The following is a 15,989-nucleotide window of genomic DNA, read 5'->3' on the forward strand; positions in this document are numbered from 1 at the left end:
TGTGTACTGTATGTTTATGACTGAGACTGCATGTGTTGTCTGAGAGGCAACCAATTTTTCCCTCTAATGAACAAACGTGACCGCAGGGGAGCTGGAGATACATTCTTTATCGCTGTTTACCTTACAGAAGCATTCATTAAACTCCATCACTGACACTGCTTTTAATGCACTGTACAGCAGGAGATGTGGACTTCACAGATCAAGAGCAGCAACAGCACTTCATTATAAGCCAGACTCCAGTGAAGCCACAGACCAAACAGGGTTTATCAGTAACATGTGCTCTGGTCACTTTGTTCTCTTTTTCGTTCAGACATGAACTAGGTTACACTGGAGTAATAACACTACGCTGTTTGTATTGACTGAAGAAAGGTATCTTTTTCAGCAGCAGAACAGTAGCTTTTATCCAAAGTGTCTCTAATTTACCAATCCACACAAACATGGCAGCAGTGTGCACATGGAAGGCAGAGGCCAAACCTTTGGGAGCAAGGACACCTGTGAAACTGAACCATGAACCCTGCAGCTACTGACAGGGCTCCTCTGCCTCCTGTGCCACAGCTGGACATGTATTACTGTGATATAATAAATTAAAACTACCAAGTCACATTGCTGCTAAAAAATTAATCAACCTGACCAACTCAGTTCTGAGAGATCTGAAATATCTCAGACAAAATATTTTAGAATTTCAAGCAGTAGAGCAGTGCCCGTTATAAACTCGACTGTTTTGAATGGGCTGTTTGCTTTGCCTGTGGTAGCGATCCAGAGCTACTTCAGATATAGCCAATGTGTTTCACAAGACGAAAACTGAAATAGCTTTTCCACTGTTGACGTGTGTGGCTTATATTCAAGTCTGAAGTATTTACTTATTTTTTCCCAAAAGTATGTATGTCAGCTATTTCCGAGGACCCATATTTACAAATTTACAATTTTTCTAAATAAAAGCTCTCTAATTAAACTCAATATAAAGCAATGCAGCGACAAAACACACGTTGTGCTTTGTGCCTAATCGCACAAAAATTTTGACAATGCACTACTATGGGCACTTAACAATAGACATGCCAGGTGTGAAGCCGATAAGATGAGCGGTTGTTAAGACAGACAGACGGGGATTTCGGGAATTAGTAGATGGATATGTAGTTCATCAAATGCAAAGAGAAAGAATCAAGGCCTGTGAAGCAGTGGAATAAACTCTGGTCTATGTGAGGAAAAAAGCTACTGAAACATAAGAGGTAAAGTAGTTCAGAGCAAAAAACACTTAACTGAATTAGGAAATTAAAAGGTGTCAAAGGCAGCGCTGAGTTCTAAGAGGATTAATACCAAACAATCTCCTGACTCTAGATCCCAGACTGTTGTGTGAATTCAGTGAATACAAATGTAGAGACCAAAAAGTGAACAAAATGATTCTTCAGAGAACAAAAAATCAATATGTTGATAAACTGATTAAAGCCAGAGGAAAAAAAGTATATTTATGCCGTTTGCTAGAGATACGTAGCTGAAAATGTATTTACCTACAGTGTAGCTGTATTGAAGAAGAATATTAAAAAGCAGAAGGGAGTATATTCGGTCTAAGTTCAGCTCTTGTTTGACAATGCAAGCTAGAGTTGCAGTGACCACAGAGCTGTTCATGATCAATAAAACGATTACTGCTTTAAGGTTCTTTTCACTGATCTGATCTGTCTCTGATCCTTGGCTCGTTCTCCCCACTCCACTGTCTATCCATGACTGCCAGGACAGAGCCTTACTACTAGAAACACTTTGGTGATGCAACAGATATCTAAAGCTCAGACTGAAGCAATACTGGGGCTACCAATACAACCAGGCATCAAGATACCTGCTTTGTAAAACACGTGGAAATGAGGCACCATAAAGTTCAAATGTGGCAGAGAGATAAAGAGGGAATAAGTTGGGGAGCAGAGAGCGAGAAAGAGAGAGAGAGGGGGGGGGGAGGCAGTGTGTCTGTCACAATAAACTGCTTTCAGTGACAAAGCGCCACTGGCCGCCTTCCAGCACTGCACCAGACACACGCGTGTCTCTATGCATGCGTACGCGTGTGACTGACTGCGCATCCTTTCAAGTGTTCATGATCTGAGGCCAACGTCAAAACGCAGCCCCTCTTTGAATGCATTTTGTTTAATCTTGTGGCAGCAAAAAGCCTAATGCAGAATGTAAATGCAAAGTCATGTGATCTCATCTAGTCCCCGGGTCTCTGGGGGGAGAGGACGCTGGGCCTGTGATGTGTAAGGGCTGTGTCTTTGTGTTTGTGCGCGCTGTGTCTGCCTCAGGGCGTCTCGAGTCACTCACGCTTGCACCATGGCGTTTTAAAAATGCAAACGCTGTCCTTTGCTTTTGTGCGAGTCAAACACGTGCTCGTCTGTTGCGCCCGTCAAAGCTTTGAAAGAAATCAAACAAAACATATGCTTGAAAGTGTAGCTAAGCGTTCAGAGACCTGCCATGGCAACAGAAGTGTGACCGTCACTTGAATCCTAACAACCTTCTCTCAGGAGATAAATCTCTGTGGGGGTTTGAAGAAGTGTGTATCCACTCTCAAAGCAAACACACACTTGTATTCAGTAAATAAAAACATCTGCACACACAGTGTGTGCAAAAACTGAAAATAGAGAGACCCCTTATTCACGCGCAACCTTTATCTGCGTCTCCTCACAGTTAAACACTGAATAGGCACATGCTTCCTTCCTGAGTGTAAGTAGTGGTTTATATCTGTTTCTCGCAACACGTGAACATTTCCTTCATTCATTCAGAGAGCGTTTCCTGTGTGCATCGCGCTCAACGTAACACAGAGTAGTCTAACAACACAAAACATCCTCAACAGCTTAAACCTACCAAACTTGAAGGAGCTCGCTCACGAATTAGAGCTTAGAAAATTATGAAATTACACAGATAAAGACTGTACCAGATCAGTACCAGCGGGAACTTCAACTTCAAAAAACTGCAAAATAACAATAACACCGTCACTGATGCAGCCAAACAAGTAAAGCCGGCCAAATTACAAGTTAGGACCCAAGGCTTACGCACGCTCCACTTCTCTGTGAAGCACAGAACAGCAGGTGTATAAATATGGCTGTCCAAAACACTGCGAGGACGAAAAGGGGGCGCGAAGGGGCTCGTCACACAACACAACAGCCAAGAAAGGATCTGCGACAGGAAAAATGGAAGAGGGATGTCTGTTACCGTGGAAACTGACTGACCTCTTTGTTGATGACTTTGTTGTCACATCCTCTAATCCCACCTGGAAAAGACAAGCCAAACACTCACAGAAGCCACAAACACTCACAGAAGCCACAATCACACACAGAAGCCCGGATCCTCAGTGGCTCAGTAGTAACTATAACAACACCAGCCTCTAAATGAAGCGCTCCAATCAGCTAAATCCAGGGTGGAGGAGAGAGAGAGAGAGAGAGAGAGAGAGAGAGAGAGAGAGAGAGAGAGAGAGAGAGAGAGAGAGAGAGACAGACAACAGATGATAACCTCGAGATGAGCTCTGCTAAAGCTGACCCATCTGCAGCGAGACAAAAGACCCCAGGGTGAATGCTCCGGCTGCTATTACCTTGTCTGTCCTCAGAGGAAGCCCCCCCCCTCAGCCTCTGGTTTGGGGCAGTATATCCCTAAAAGGTGCTGGTGGCCATCTTGCTGTGGCTTCCCTTAGCCTCAAAAGAAAACGCTGGCTACAGTAGCCGTGTGCAGGGCAAGATCCTTGGTGTCATGACTAGGGAGACTGTGAGCCGCTGTAGCAAAGTGCTGCTACAGCAGACGTGCATACACACAAACACACATGTAGACCCACATACACACACACACATACGGGATGCCTTTTGCAGACGCAGACAGAGCCTCATCAGCCAATGGCGTGAGGACCTTAGCGGCTTGTAAATTATCTTCCATGCCTAGACTCTCCTAAACAAAGGATCCCCTATGTGGGCTTTTTACTCCTGCCCTATGCACATGGACAGGCGGCAAGCTGTGGAGCGGATACTGCACACTTGCTGGATCGGGATCAGAGGAAAACAAATCCGTCACCACTGAGAAATTAACCCCTGAAGGTGCTCTCCAGCACGTATTCCGAGTTCTTGGAGATTTTCTCTGAAACTATACACAACTGACACAAACTGTATAGATCCCATAAAAAAAATATGTCTATATTTATATCAACTTAAATCCCATGTTTTGGGGGTTTTAGGCATACATAATACATAACTTTTTACACATCAATTTTAAAGAAAAAATAATTCATCAGCTAATAAAAAAACAACAGATTAATAAATAAAATAAACAAATTTTAAAGCCATGAGTTAAATACTTACTCTGTTAAAGCAGTTACCAACACATCACATGACGGTGACACTAGCCAGTTTGCAGATGTTTGTGAGTGTGTCTCCCCCCCACAGTTGTAAGGCATGTGATCTATTACATTATAAGGAAGCGGTGCACAGTTAGACACGGTGTGAAGCGTGTTACATCATGCCCCCGCCTTTTAAACAGTTACAAACACTGTCATCCGCGTGGCTCCACGATTTTCTGCAGCACCCACATGATCGAGCAGTATGGATGGATTCTCACATCACCCATCTCTCGCCCACCGCCCCCCAAAAAAAACTTTTCCTCTCGTTCTAAGCAGAAAAGCTGCGGTTAGAGAGAAAACAAGAAGAGAGAAAGCAAGAGAGAGAAATGTTAAGCGTGAGTAAAACACTCCCCCTGTTTTAAAGGCAACCATGTGGCCAAGACGTTGAGGTCACGCCAGGACACAAAAACATGAAGGCAGCCCCAGCCAGTGCCTGTTCTAGTAACCAACGTCAACCGTGTGTTTGATTGTGGAAGCAGGGAGTGTGGGGCTTAGTGCAGACACAACAATGAAAACATGTAACTGTGTAGTTTGTCCAGCAACAAACTTCAGGAGGAAAAAAATGGAGGAAAAAGCAGGTCATGGTGAGAGATGCAGTTCATGAGAACAATTTCCTGTGTGTCACAATCTGAAAAAGTAACCATAGTGTTTTGAAACACCATGTTGCAGTTTTTTAAAGTATGTTAAAGATTAGTGTTCTTACTCCCATTTTTGCACGACTGTCTTTATCAAACGACTGAGTTCAACAGTCAATTGTTCAGTTAGACACTTCAAGCTTATCTCAGTCAAACTCCTGCATGGTGTGGCTTCATACATATGTGCCTTGGACAAATGCCCAGCATTTATGAAGTGTAAAACTGTCTGTCTCTAATTCAGTCCGATTGATTTTGTTGAATGTAAAGGTTCAAAGATAGCACATCATTTGTAAAGCAGGTAGGTGAAGATGTTGTTTGCATCTAGTAATGCTCATATTCTATGTTTAGTCATTTCCCTGACACACTGTAAAACAAACACAGATGCAATGTGTAAATATTTCAACACACTTTTCATATAGCTAAGGCAAAGTCAATTGTGTGGACATTCTCCGGGCTTTGCCAACTTGGGGAGAAGGTTACCTGAGTTGTCATAAATGTTGTCAGATTCATTATGGCAGTTAATAGGAAGATATTCTCTTAATGGTAATGAAACAGGCAGTCTTACAGGTTAGACGTTAATGCAGCCTACACACTACCGTTAAACAGGTTACACCACTTAAACAATAACCACAAACCTTGTGTATACACACCTACCAACCACTGTAATGTAAACTACGAGTTTGCTGCTGAGGCATTAATAAGGTTATCAGGTTTAAAGGACTTGGATTACACAACAGCCATATGAAATATATAATATCAATATATAACGAAACATACATCAAACAAATCATTTGCAGTTCATCAAATCAGGTATTAAAACGCACAAAATACACTATTCTACAATGTTAAACTACCTTTATCACATTGAAAAAAACTGCAGAATGATAATAGTTTCAAATGTAAATATATATAAAGTGCAATAGCTTCAATATTCCTCCTCCTGAAGCCACTCCCTTTCTTCATCCAAAAATACTCCACGACCAAATACAAACAATATTTCACCACACCCTAATTTGCTCTTTAAGTGTCCCATATGTTTTCCCCTTAAACGAATTTCCCAGCTCTCGTTAGAAACAAGTAGTCTGAGCATTAATCACCTGAGGCTATACAGTACACGGGCATGCAGGCAAAGAGGTAATGAGAGTCACTCTGCAACACAGTCGTAAACTGTCTCTGACACATCTGGAGGCTGACCCACTGGAGACCGGCACGCTAATGAAAAATTGTCCCCCATTTGCTTGGTCAAGCTACAAATCTCTGGCGGTTAGTTGGCATGAGTTACAGCTGTTATTTGTTTTCTAGTAAAGTTGTAACTCTCTACCGCTCATGGTCAGTTAAAGGTAGATGATGACGATCCTGCAAACGTCATATAAAGAAAAGCAAGCTGCTGTGGGGGGACTAGTGGGCTGAATTTATTGCCCAATCTAGGCTGCTTGCCGATAAAGCAATATTAACATTTAATAAAATCCAATAAGCAGCAAAGAATCTAGGTAATTAGAATCCAAAGATATGTGTTTATTACAGTTTAAACTACTCAGTCAAGTAGGGAGCGCTCTGAATGAGAACTCAGAGTTCTTTATGTAAAACCTCTTTTATACCAAATGCACAAATGCAGAAAACTTTGAGTGTGAAATGTGTAGATGAAATTGGTTGCTGAAGGGAGTGATGACAACTATGGGAAAACATGACTCTGTGCTTGAAGCCTTCCTCATGCACATCCAGCCCATGCATGCACAACCTCACACACAATCTCACACTCAAACACCTCATCGTACAAGTTAAAGACCAAATACAAACCAATGGTTAGAGACTATGGGTACTAATCTACATGCACGACCACATTTACATTTGGATCTAATGAAGCCAGACTGAGGACGTGTGGGCCTTGAGGAGAACCTTGGAACCATTAAGTATGTCACCTGAGAGGAGGCAGCACTGAGGCTCATATTCAGCAAAGTTCGAGGCTACAACAAAACATCTACATGTCCACAACATAGCTTTCCGCACTCTCCTCTGCACACTCTGTGCCTCTTTAAACAAACACACACCCACACACCCACCCATACTTCCTGTATGGATAGTGTGTAGCCCACAGATGAGGCTATTTTAAGGACACAATGGATTCACATTCAAAATTCCATTTCACACACATAAACACAGACTCCGTTATGTAACATACTACAGTCCCTCTCTTGGCAGGAAATGTACACCATTCAACACCACACCCAAAACCCACATGGACTTGATTAAGGGACCAGCACTGATGGTCAATATGCAAGGACATTGGGTCACTCCAACTTTGACATCCCTAACCAATCGATGAGGGGAGGGATGAACTTAAAACCTTCATTCAACAAAATGTGCTTCAACGTCACATCCCAGGCAATTAACCTACAGTATGAGTTTGAAATTATACAAAAGCCTTTAAAAAAACATACAATGTATGCCCAGTATTGCGAAGAGTTTGGCTCTTGTTGCTTTCAACACATTGAGTCGTAGTACGAGAGCTGTACTTGGGTTTATGCAAATGCAACATGCTGAGTAAGCATGTTGACACGTGTGCATGCACGCACATGCACGCACACATCGGCATACTTGTCTGCAGACTGCTCGCAAGCTGCAACATAGAGACAATAATCAGTTTTGACTGAGTGGCATTCTGGGGCAGATCCTTTGGATGTACTGACAGGAAGGAACAAGGCAATAAGAGATTTTATATCCTCTTCAAGAGCACAGGCTAAGTCAGGGTGATGCATGAATAACCTCTGGTTTCTCCAAATGGAGGCCATTGTGTGCCCTTGCTGGGATTTGAGTGGTATTTCTTTTAGGGGGCAAAATGAGGATTTTTTTCACCCAGAGAAACCAAGTGGCACGACTTCAAAGCTTATCCGGGGACTTAAAGCCTTACAACAGTGAGAACAAACCCAAAGTCTTAGGAGCAGACCTCTAACGGTTTTAAAGTTTAACTCTGTAAACATTTGTAGGGTTACACATTTTGCAGAGATAAAACACACAAACTGCCATGTGTACAAATATATTTTTTTAAACATTAAAGTAAGCAGCTTCTTCGTGACTTCCCATGTTATGGCCGTGTCTGGTTTGATGTAAAACTTCAGCTGGGCACAGTCTGGGTCTTAGATCTGCTCTGATAGTGGGCTCTGGCAAAGCAACTGAGCACTAAATCAAATAAAAGAGCCATTTCTCCTTTTTTTTCTGGTCCAATACCCAGCTAACCCTGCAGCCATGACAGATTAATACCTCACAGGGTCTTTTCACTTTTATTTGGTGTGGATCAGGTTAACAGAAAATACAGAGCAGTCCTCATCAGAGGTAGGCTCATGTCATAAAACACGTGTTTTTGCCAAAGAAGAGGAGAAACACAGAGGCAGAAACACAACAAACACTCCCCTCAGTCATAATGAGTAAGCTCTGTTCAAATGTTGGCAGCATCTCTGACATTTCACGAATCTTCCTCGCTACCTCGGCCCCTTCTGTCCCACACGTTTATGTAATGAAGAGGGTTGAAAACATGGATGTGCAGCCGTCCCTCAGCTCATTGCCAATGTACCCACGTGCGTATGTGGGGGATCCTGGACTCCTTCTTGTGAAAGGATATGATTTCTCTCTCAATGACAAACAGAATACACAGTGACGCACAAAACTCTATCACGCTTTAGAAAGAGTTTTTTGTTTTTTTTGTTTCTTATATTCCAAGTGTCCCACTTCTCTTCAGTTTAGAATGATTATCATCCTAAAGAGAATTGAATCATGATTAAGCGAGATATTGCATCAAACCAAAAATGATCTCCACTTTTATACGTGTTGGTGTTGCGGTGATATTATTGTGGGCGCCTATTTGTTATGTTCAGTGAAATACTTGATTTGTATGTTTGTTTGAGAACATCGCTACAGCATCTTGAAATAATTTGGATTAACACTATCAATCAATGTTCAAGATCGTTGAATGTCATTGCTCAGTTTGTTGTTTGGGATAAAGCTGCTCACACTGCAGCAAAACACAACATGATAACATAGTGACAATGCAACTGCATAACAAATGTAAAAGTAGAGCATTGAGAATATCAAACAACAGCACATCAAAATATTCATGTGTCTTCATGTGTACTTTTGAATCAGTATTAGGGCAGTTAGCAATTATGTCACTGAATGTGACGTTTGGGGCAGACAGCTTCCTGCCGAGCCACCACGAGCAGGACAACCTGCGCAGTTTAACATTAATACCTGGATGCAGGTTACCAAGTTCAGAGCCTTAAACCCACAAGAGTGTGTGTCCGTTGGTTATCTCCACTAATCCTCATTACGACCCTGAGAATACTCCATCAGACAACCGAGGCAGGTCAAAGGTCAGCTGCAGACAATGAGGTCACCATGGCAACGGCGGGCGCTTAAGACCTCCACTTTTGTGTGCGAGAGAGGGGAGCGGTGTTCAGAGCTGACAAGGGACCTCTAGGGGACAAAATCACTCTCACTTATGTTAAGTTGGATCCATTTGAGAACAATGAGGGTGTTTTTGCTGCATGATGGTCTCAGCTACAGGCAACAAAAAAATACATTTATAGAGCCATATAAGTGAACACCACACTTCCACAAAAAAGCACAGACACACACATCGCTTTGAATATCTGCGGTACTGCCAAAGTAAACAGTCACTGCTGGGTGCTGCAGGCTGCCGGTCCTGGCTACCAGAGCTCTGTCTGAGGGACCCACAAGTTTTTTCCTGATACATGTGTGATCACAGCTGGCTACTCCTCTGGTAAACGCACTGCAGCAGAAAAAAAGGTAATAGAGCAAGAAGTGCGGAAGATAAATTAGTTCGCAGGAGGAGCTGCGCTGAGCTGACTTCAAGTATGCATGGGACTATAAGTAAGAAGTAGATTGCACCTGCAGTTGCGTTGTCCTGAACTGTGCTTTGCTTTGTAATTATGGTGCACCTCAACCTCACCTTAAGTGCACCTCACTAGTTCTAGATAAATACAGTGATAAGGAGACAGCAGCATGCACAGATAATAGTTAACAATGCTCTCTATGAGTGCTAAACCTTTTGCATTTTTTCAAATTCATATATATAACGCTAACCCTTGACTGGTTATAGAAGTCAAATGAACTGTCGGCTGACTGAGGGGCAACAAAGTGTCACATCCTCAGTGTTCAAACACTAATAATGGTTGTGTGTTGTTTGATATGTTTGTTTTTACCGTATTAAAAGGACATGTTAATTAGATTGTCTATGTATCCTAACATAACCATAGTGAGTCCATAAAAAATGGAGTCAGTTATTCAGCCTTGAGCTCTAAACATGTCAGGTCAAATTCAATTGACAAATACAGGAGCTTTTGCACTCTGTGAACTGTTAGCGTTTGTGCATTAGTGTGTTCTGGCCGTGTGTGTATTTCCAGCTGGCTAATTCATTGTAGTATTGTGGTACACCAAGGTCCATGATTCGCATCATAGAAGTACACAGGGAGAATTTTATTAATGGAAGTAAAACGATGTCTTCCCTTGCCCAGTATTTAAGTGGATATACAGAAATCCCAAAACCTTCTTCGTAGGTATACGGCGTATACTTGTGTATCACGTCCACTACAACACATGGTGTTTGTGTGTGTTCAGGGCTACATCTCAGCCTTGTCGTCCTGGCCCCTATACAATGCAAGTTTATGAGGGGGGCCTTAAGTATGAGTGAAACCAGACATTTTTCAGGGGAAAGCTCCAATCGCAGTGTGTTTGACACTCACTTTCTTACACACAGACACAATCTAAACAGTTCTGAGTGGTTTTGGAATTCGGCTTTGCCCATACTCACGCACGGCTGAATCTGAAATGTATGTGTTAATGACCAAACCAATCTTGGTGTGACTGCTCATTCACTCACTGCTGTAAAACCAGAAACACAACTCATGTGCCACTACGTAAACGCTTCATTGGCCTTTGCACCTTTTTGAAGAAAAAAAGTCCTCCTAGAGCTATAAACGTTCGTTGAAGGGTGTGTGAGCTAGATCAGCAAGACTGGCCTGCAAGTCAGCGTATTACTCACACTACAAGTACACAAAAGGGTAACCCACATACACTGACAGCATGCTGTCTTAATTTATATATTTAAACACAAGACAAAAGGCAACCTCGATCTACCTGTTCTGCATCAGAGAATTAAGCAAAGGATGAAGTTGAGGATTTGCCAGACAGCATCGTACCATCTGTCTTGACAGCACCTGCTTTAACCCTGCACTTAGACAGACAGAATCCAACCCAAAAACCTGTTCTCAGACCACAAATATGTTATTGCTACATATTTGTGTAGACCAACGTGATGTCAGTTAAGACAAATGAGGAAGTGACAGCAGGCTCTGTTGTGTGAACGATAGTTGATCAGACGTTTAGTTGTTTTACCCTGTCTGTCTTTCTAACAGCAGCCTACAAACACACTGTCTAAAGTCACAACCACATGCTGTGCAGTGTAAAAGTTTCTGAGTCTGAGCCACACACACACACACACACACACACACTGACCGTCCTGATCTCTCCCTCCTTGCCCCCTTGTGTGCTCAGAAATAGTGCACAAAGGTCAATCAACCCTAATCTGCTACTGCCACTGCTACCACTCGGAGCGCTCTGCCAGTGGATGCATACACAATTGCACACGCAAGGCTGTAGAGCCACATGGACCCTCACTCACACATACCTCCCCCAGCCACATGGACACCAGTGAACACATGTACATGGTTATGTAGCTCGAGTTGCCATGCAGCTGCCTGAGAAACACTTATTCCCACTGACCAAAATTATTTCCAAAATCTCTCTTGGCCTGCTTTGTGCTGACTTTACACAAGTATGTAATTGATAAAGAACCAGAAACTGCACATGCTTTAAGCAACTCAAATATTTAAAAACTGCTTCCTATAGACCCAAGCATAATGAAATCTAACCCGAAAATTCCCTCAAGCTGCACCAAATTGCATACACTTTAAATCAGTTCCCTAAATATGTATATAATATAATTTTTCATCTAGATCGGTTAATTATTCCCTGGGAAATCAGCGGAAATACCCCCCCCCCCCAAAAAAAACAAACAAAAATAATGTTAATGAAAGCCATGATAAAAATGTCTGGATCCTCCCCCTGATCCAGATCCAAACCAAAATTGTATGGATTCTTCTCTGATCCATACAATTTGTGATAATATGTCCAGTTGTTTTAGTGTAATCTTGCTTACAAGTAAGCAAACCCAAATACAAGGGGTGAAAAACATAACCTCTTTAGGGAAGGAAAGAATACTGGATGGATGCACCCCTTTCTCCGGATCCATGTCCAATTTAAACGGAAATACATTTGGTGTGTTTTGAGTAATCCTGCAGACAAAGATACAGACCAACAAACATACAAAAACCAGACAGAACTCCAAGCTGACAACCCAAGAGTCCCAAAAAAACATTTCCAAACAATAGTCTGTCATTTAAAAATATTTAAAAAGCAGACAGTTGCCTTCTTACACATGCTACCTAGAGGGAGCAGCATTCTTACCTAACTGGATATCAGTTTTTTAGCTACTAAATGCTCCACCAGCTAGATGCCACTTCTGCTTATGTTGGGTTTATGGATCTTATTCTCTGAAACCTGGTGTTTGGGAGAAGTAAGAGTAAACCAATAAGGTATAATTCGAACAGCTAAAGCCAAGGGAAGCTGCAAATTCACGTGATAATTCTCTTTGGGTTCATTACTACAAAAGTCCCCTTTTACGCGGTCCCACTGACACTGCCTCATTGTCAGAAAAAAGTGGAGCAGATTTAAAATTGACTCCGAGAAAAATAAACCAGGGTCATGGATGTTAATTTTCTTCCTGGGTTGTCTCGTAAAATATGCGTTCACAAAGACATTCATTGCGACTGAGCAAAAACATCAGGCTCAAATTTGCTTACATGGCCAAGCCCATCCACACTAACACAAACAGACTCTTACTCTCAACACATGCTGACCTGCTGCCGGTCATGTGACAGCGCCTTCCAGTCTCACATGGAGCACGAGTCGCGCATGCATTCATACCTGATCTCTTTTCTCCACACACACACAAAGACTTAAGTACTTCCCCTTTCATGACTCCACTCGTACAACATTTATCAACATATAACAGGAAGGCACCATCAAGTAGTGTGTGCAGCCTCTGTTCAAACCAGTAGAGAGGAGTCACGTCGTGAAAGTGAAAACCTCTGTTTCGCCTCTGACTCACTCGATTATAGCTGCTAACACCAAACAACTGGGAAGACTTCAAAAGCAATGATGTCAGACACTAACAATTGCTCTTCTTTTCACTTGCTTCAGATCAGCTGTTTGCACACGCACAAGGGAGCTCCAGTGTAGTCATGCTCAGACTGTTGACTAAATGTACCCCTTTGTGGGAAACAACCAAGGTTCTGACTCTCCCTGTTAAGTGAAATTCAAAGTCACCGGTACAGATTAATGTATGCCTCACCTGTGCAGCAGAGAGCGTGAGCGGAGATGAAGGCTTCCTCTTCCTCAGTTCCACACACTTCCTCAGCTTGCAGATCTGGTGGCCGGTCCTGCGGTTGAGGCAGCAGCTGCACTGGCCACAGTTGATCTTCCTCAGGCACGGCTCGCACATCCCACACCTGCTGCGCTTCTGCCGCTCTTTCCGGTGTTGTTTAGGAGCAGTCCAGGAGGGCAGGCAGGCCCCATCTGGCCCCCACGTTCTGCGTAGAACCGAGGGGCTGGGCTCTCCGTACCCTGCGTCCGATTCGGTGTCAAATGAAAAAGAGGAACGAGTGCTTTCCGAGCTGCAGGACAAGGTGGAGCTACTGTCCAGAGGGGGAGTTGAGATCTTTGGCACCAGGTCCGGCTCCATTGCTGCGGCCACAACGCCGCCCTTGCTATGGTTTGATTCACACTCAGCCGTGAGGTCACCCGGTCTCGACTGAGGAACCACGGACATTGATGTCCCTCTCTGGCTGCTGAAATCCAATGGCTCCGGATTGGATTCACCATCTTTGGTCTCCGTCTCCGCTGGTGTGCACACTCGTCTTTCTCCCTGAGGAAGAGGGATGTCTAGGCTCTGCAGTCGATGTGGTTCCCCCTGACTCAAGTCCCTCAAGCTTCTTGGTTTAAGGGAGTCACTATGGATAATAACCGGCATGCTTCTCTTCACAACAACAGTCTGCGACATCATGGCGGTTTCAGCGACCGCCGAGGACTCTGGGATGTAAGGTTTAGCACCACAAGTGGTAGGTTGCATGTCTATCTTTCCCTTGTTCAGAGCTTCTAAATCAAGGGAGTCTGACGTGGAGGAGGGGGCTTTGGATGGATTTGAGGTAGCTGTGTTGGAGACTCGTAGCACACTTGCAGGTGATTCTGACAGCGCTGTCTGGCCTTTGTTAGAACAAGGAGGATCTACAGGTTGAGAGGCTGGAGTGCCGGAGTGGAGGTCAGTAGCTTTGACAGACACATCATTCTCCTTTTCTTTAATCCCGCTCTCTTCTCCCTCACCGTTCCCCAGCCTCTCATTGACCTCCTCCATCTCTTCCACAGTCTCATCAAGTCTCTTGTAGGCTTCATCTGCCTGGAAACTCTCTCCTCCCTCGTATTTTCTCTCTGTGACAGCTATCATTCTTTCACCTGCCCTGTTCTCTTTCAAGTCCAACGTGTTACCTTCCTCTTGGATGGTAAACGCGTCGTCTTGCTCACCATCGCTGCCAAGATTATCAATCTTGTGTCCAACGACGAGTGAAGTGTCGTTTCCGTCGCTTCCCCCCTGACCCCCTGGAGAGCCAGTACTGGTTAGCACCGAGGGCTTGGAGGTGCTGTCTTTACTTCTGTCATCGCAGAGTTTCAGCTGTCCGTCAACATCATCACACACAGGTTCTCCAGTCATGCACAGCAGGTCACCCTCATCTGCAGTCTTTTTGTCTTGCTGGGTTTTAGTACTGTCACAGCTGCCCTGCACACAATCCTCCAGTGTGTCGGGACACGGTGGCGAGTCGGCTTTAAGAGGGCTGCCCTCTTTTGCATTGTTGACCCCTGGACCCTGATCTTTGATACTCGCAGGACCTTCAAAATTTGTCTTTAGAGAAACTGGAAGGATTTCATCGTCATCAAAGGTGTCCGGTTTCAAATTTTCCTCCTCATCCTCGTCTGGAGTTGAATCGTTGATGCTGGTGCTTGAAGGCCGGCTTCTTGTGCTCCTCAGCTGGGACGCTGCTCCTCTCCCAGCACCCCCCCTGCTCTTCCTCCCTTTTCCACGAGGTTTAGGAGGCTGGCAGGGAGGGACGGACGGCCGTGCGCCCCGCAGGGATGCCCTTCGCCCTGGGGGGTGCTGTAACTCAGCACACGGGTCGGGCAGATTGTTCTGCTGTCTAAGCCTTGCAGATCCTGTTTTATTCAGGGCATAGTTAACTCTGCCAGGGCACCCCCCAGGGCCACGGCCAGCAGGCCCACTGACTCCTCTTCCACGGGTGCTTTGGCCTGACTGTGCCTGTGCTCTGGGTGTTGACCTTTTGGGTTCTGCAGGTGTTTTCTTGGGTCTCTCTGCCGCTGCTCCCTGGGGTTTATTTGAGTTACAGGTTCTCCTCTTTGTGCTGATCACTTTCTGGGCATTTTTTCTCTGAGCAGGTGTCTGCCTCCTGGCGGATTTGGTGGTGGCCGGCATGGCTGAGGGTGTGGAGGAGAGGATTCCTGGAAGCCAGCATGGGAGCCAACTGAATATTAATCTTTTGGTCAGCACACAAGTTTGTTTTCCTTTTTTTTTTTTTAAAAGCTCCCTTTATTGTGTGTTTTATTCCTGAACTGAAGAACAGGATGGTTCTGTTGGTGTGTAATGACAGTGCATGACCTATAAAGGAAGGGGGGAAAAAGACAAAAATCAAAAATAGAAATAGCCGCAGCACCTTTAAATGTATTAACAGAGAAATAATAACACACAATAGCTACAAATAGCCATCGTTTCTTAAAAATGTAGATTTAGAGTAATAATAACA

At 43.9% G+C, this 15,989-nt stretch overlaps 1 protein-coding gene across 1 annotated transcript in view; it reads right to left on the reverse strand.

Annotated features, from left to right (window-relative positions):
- tet1 (tet methylcytosine dioxygenase 1) overlaps positions 1 to 15,989 on the reverse strand; it is a 28,288-nt gene that overhangs the window by 11,294 nt on the left and 1,005 nt on the right. Inside the window, exon 2 of the mRNA XM_062401009.1 lies at positions 13,475 to 15,844. Coding sequence (XP_062256993.1) covers positions 13,475 to 15,661 — 2,187 coding nt within the window. The 5' untranslated portion in view covers positions 15,662 to 15,844. The remainder of the gene's footprint in view (positions 1 to 13,474; positions 15,845 to 15,989) is intronic.

Source organism: Platichthys flesus, chromosome 12, assembly GCF_949316205.1.
Source record: "Platichthys flesus chromosome 12, fPlaFle2.1, whole genome shotgun sequence".
In the NCBI taxonomy this organism is placed as follows: domain Eukaryota; kingdom Metazoa; phylum Chordata; class Actinopteri; order Pleuronectiformes; family Pleuronectidae; genus Platichthys; species Platichthys flesus.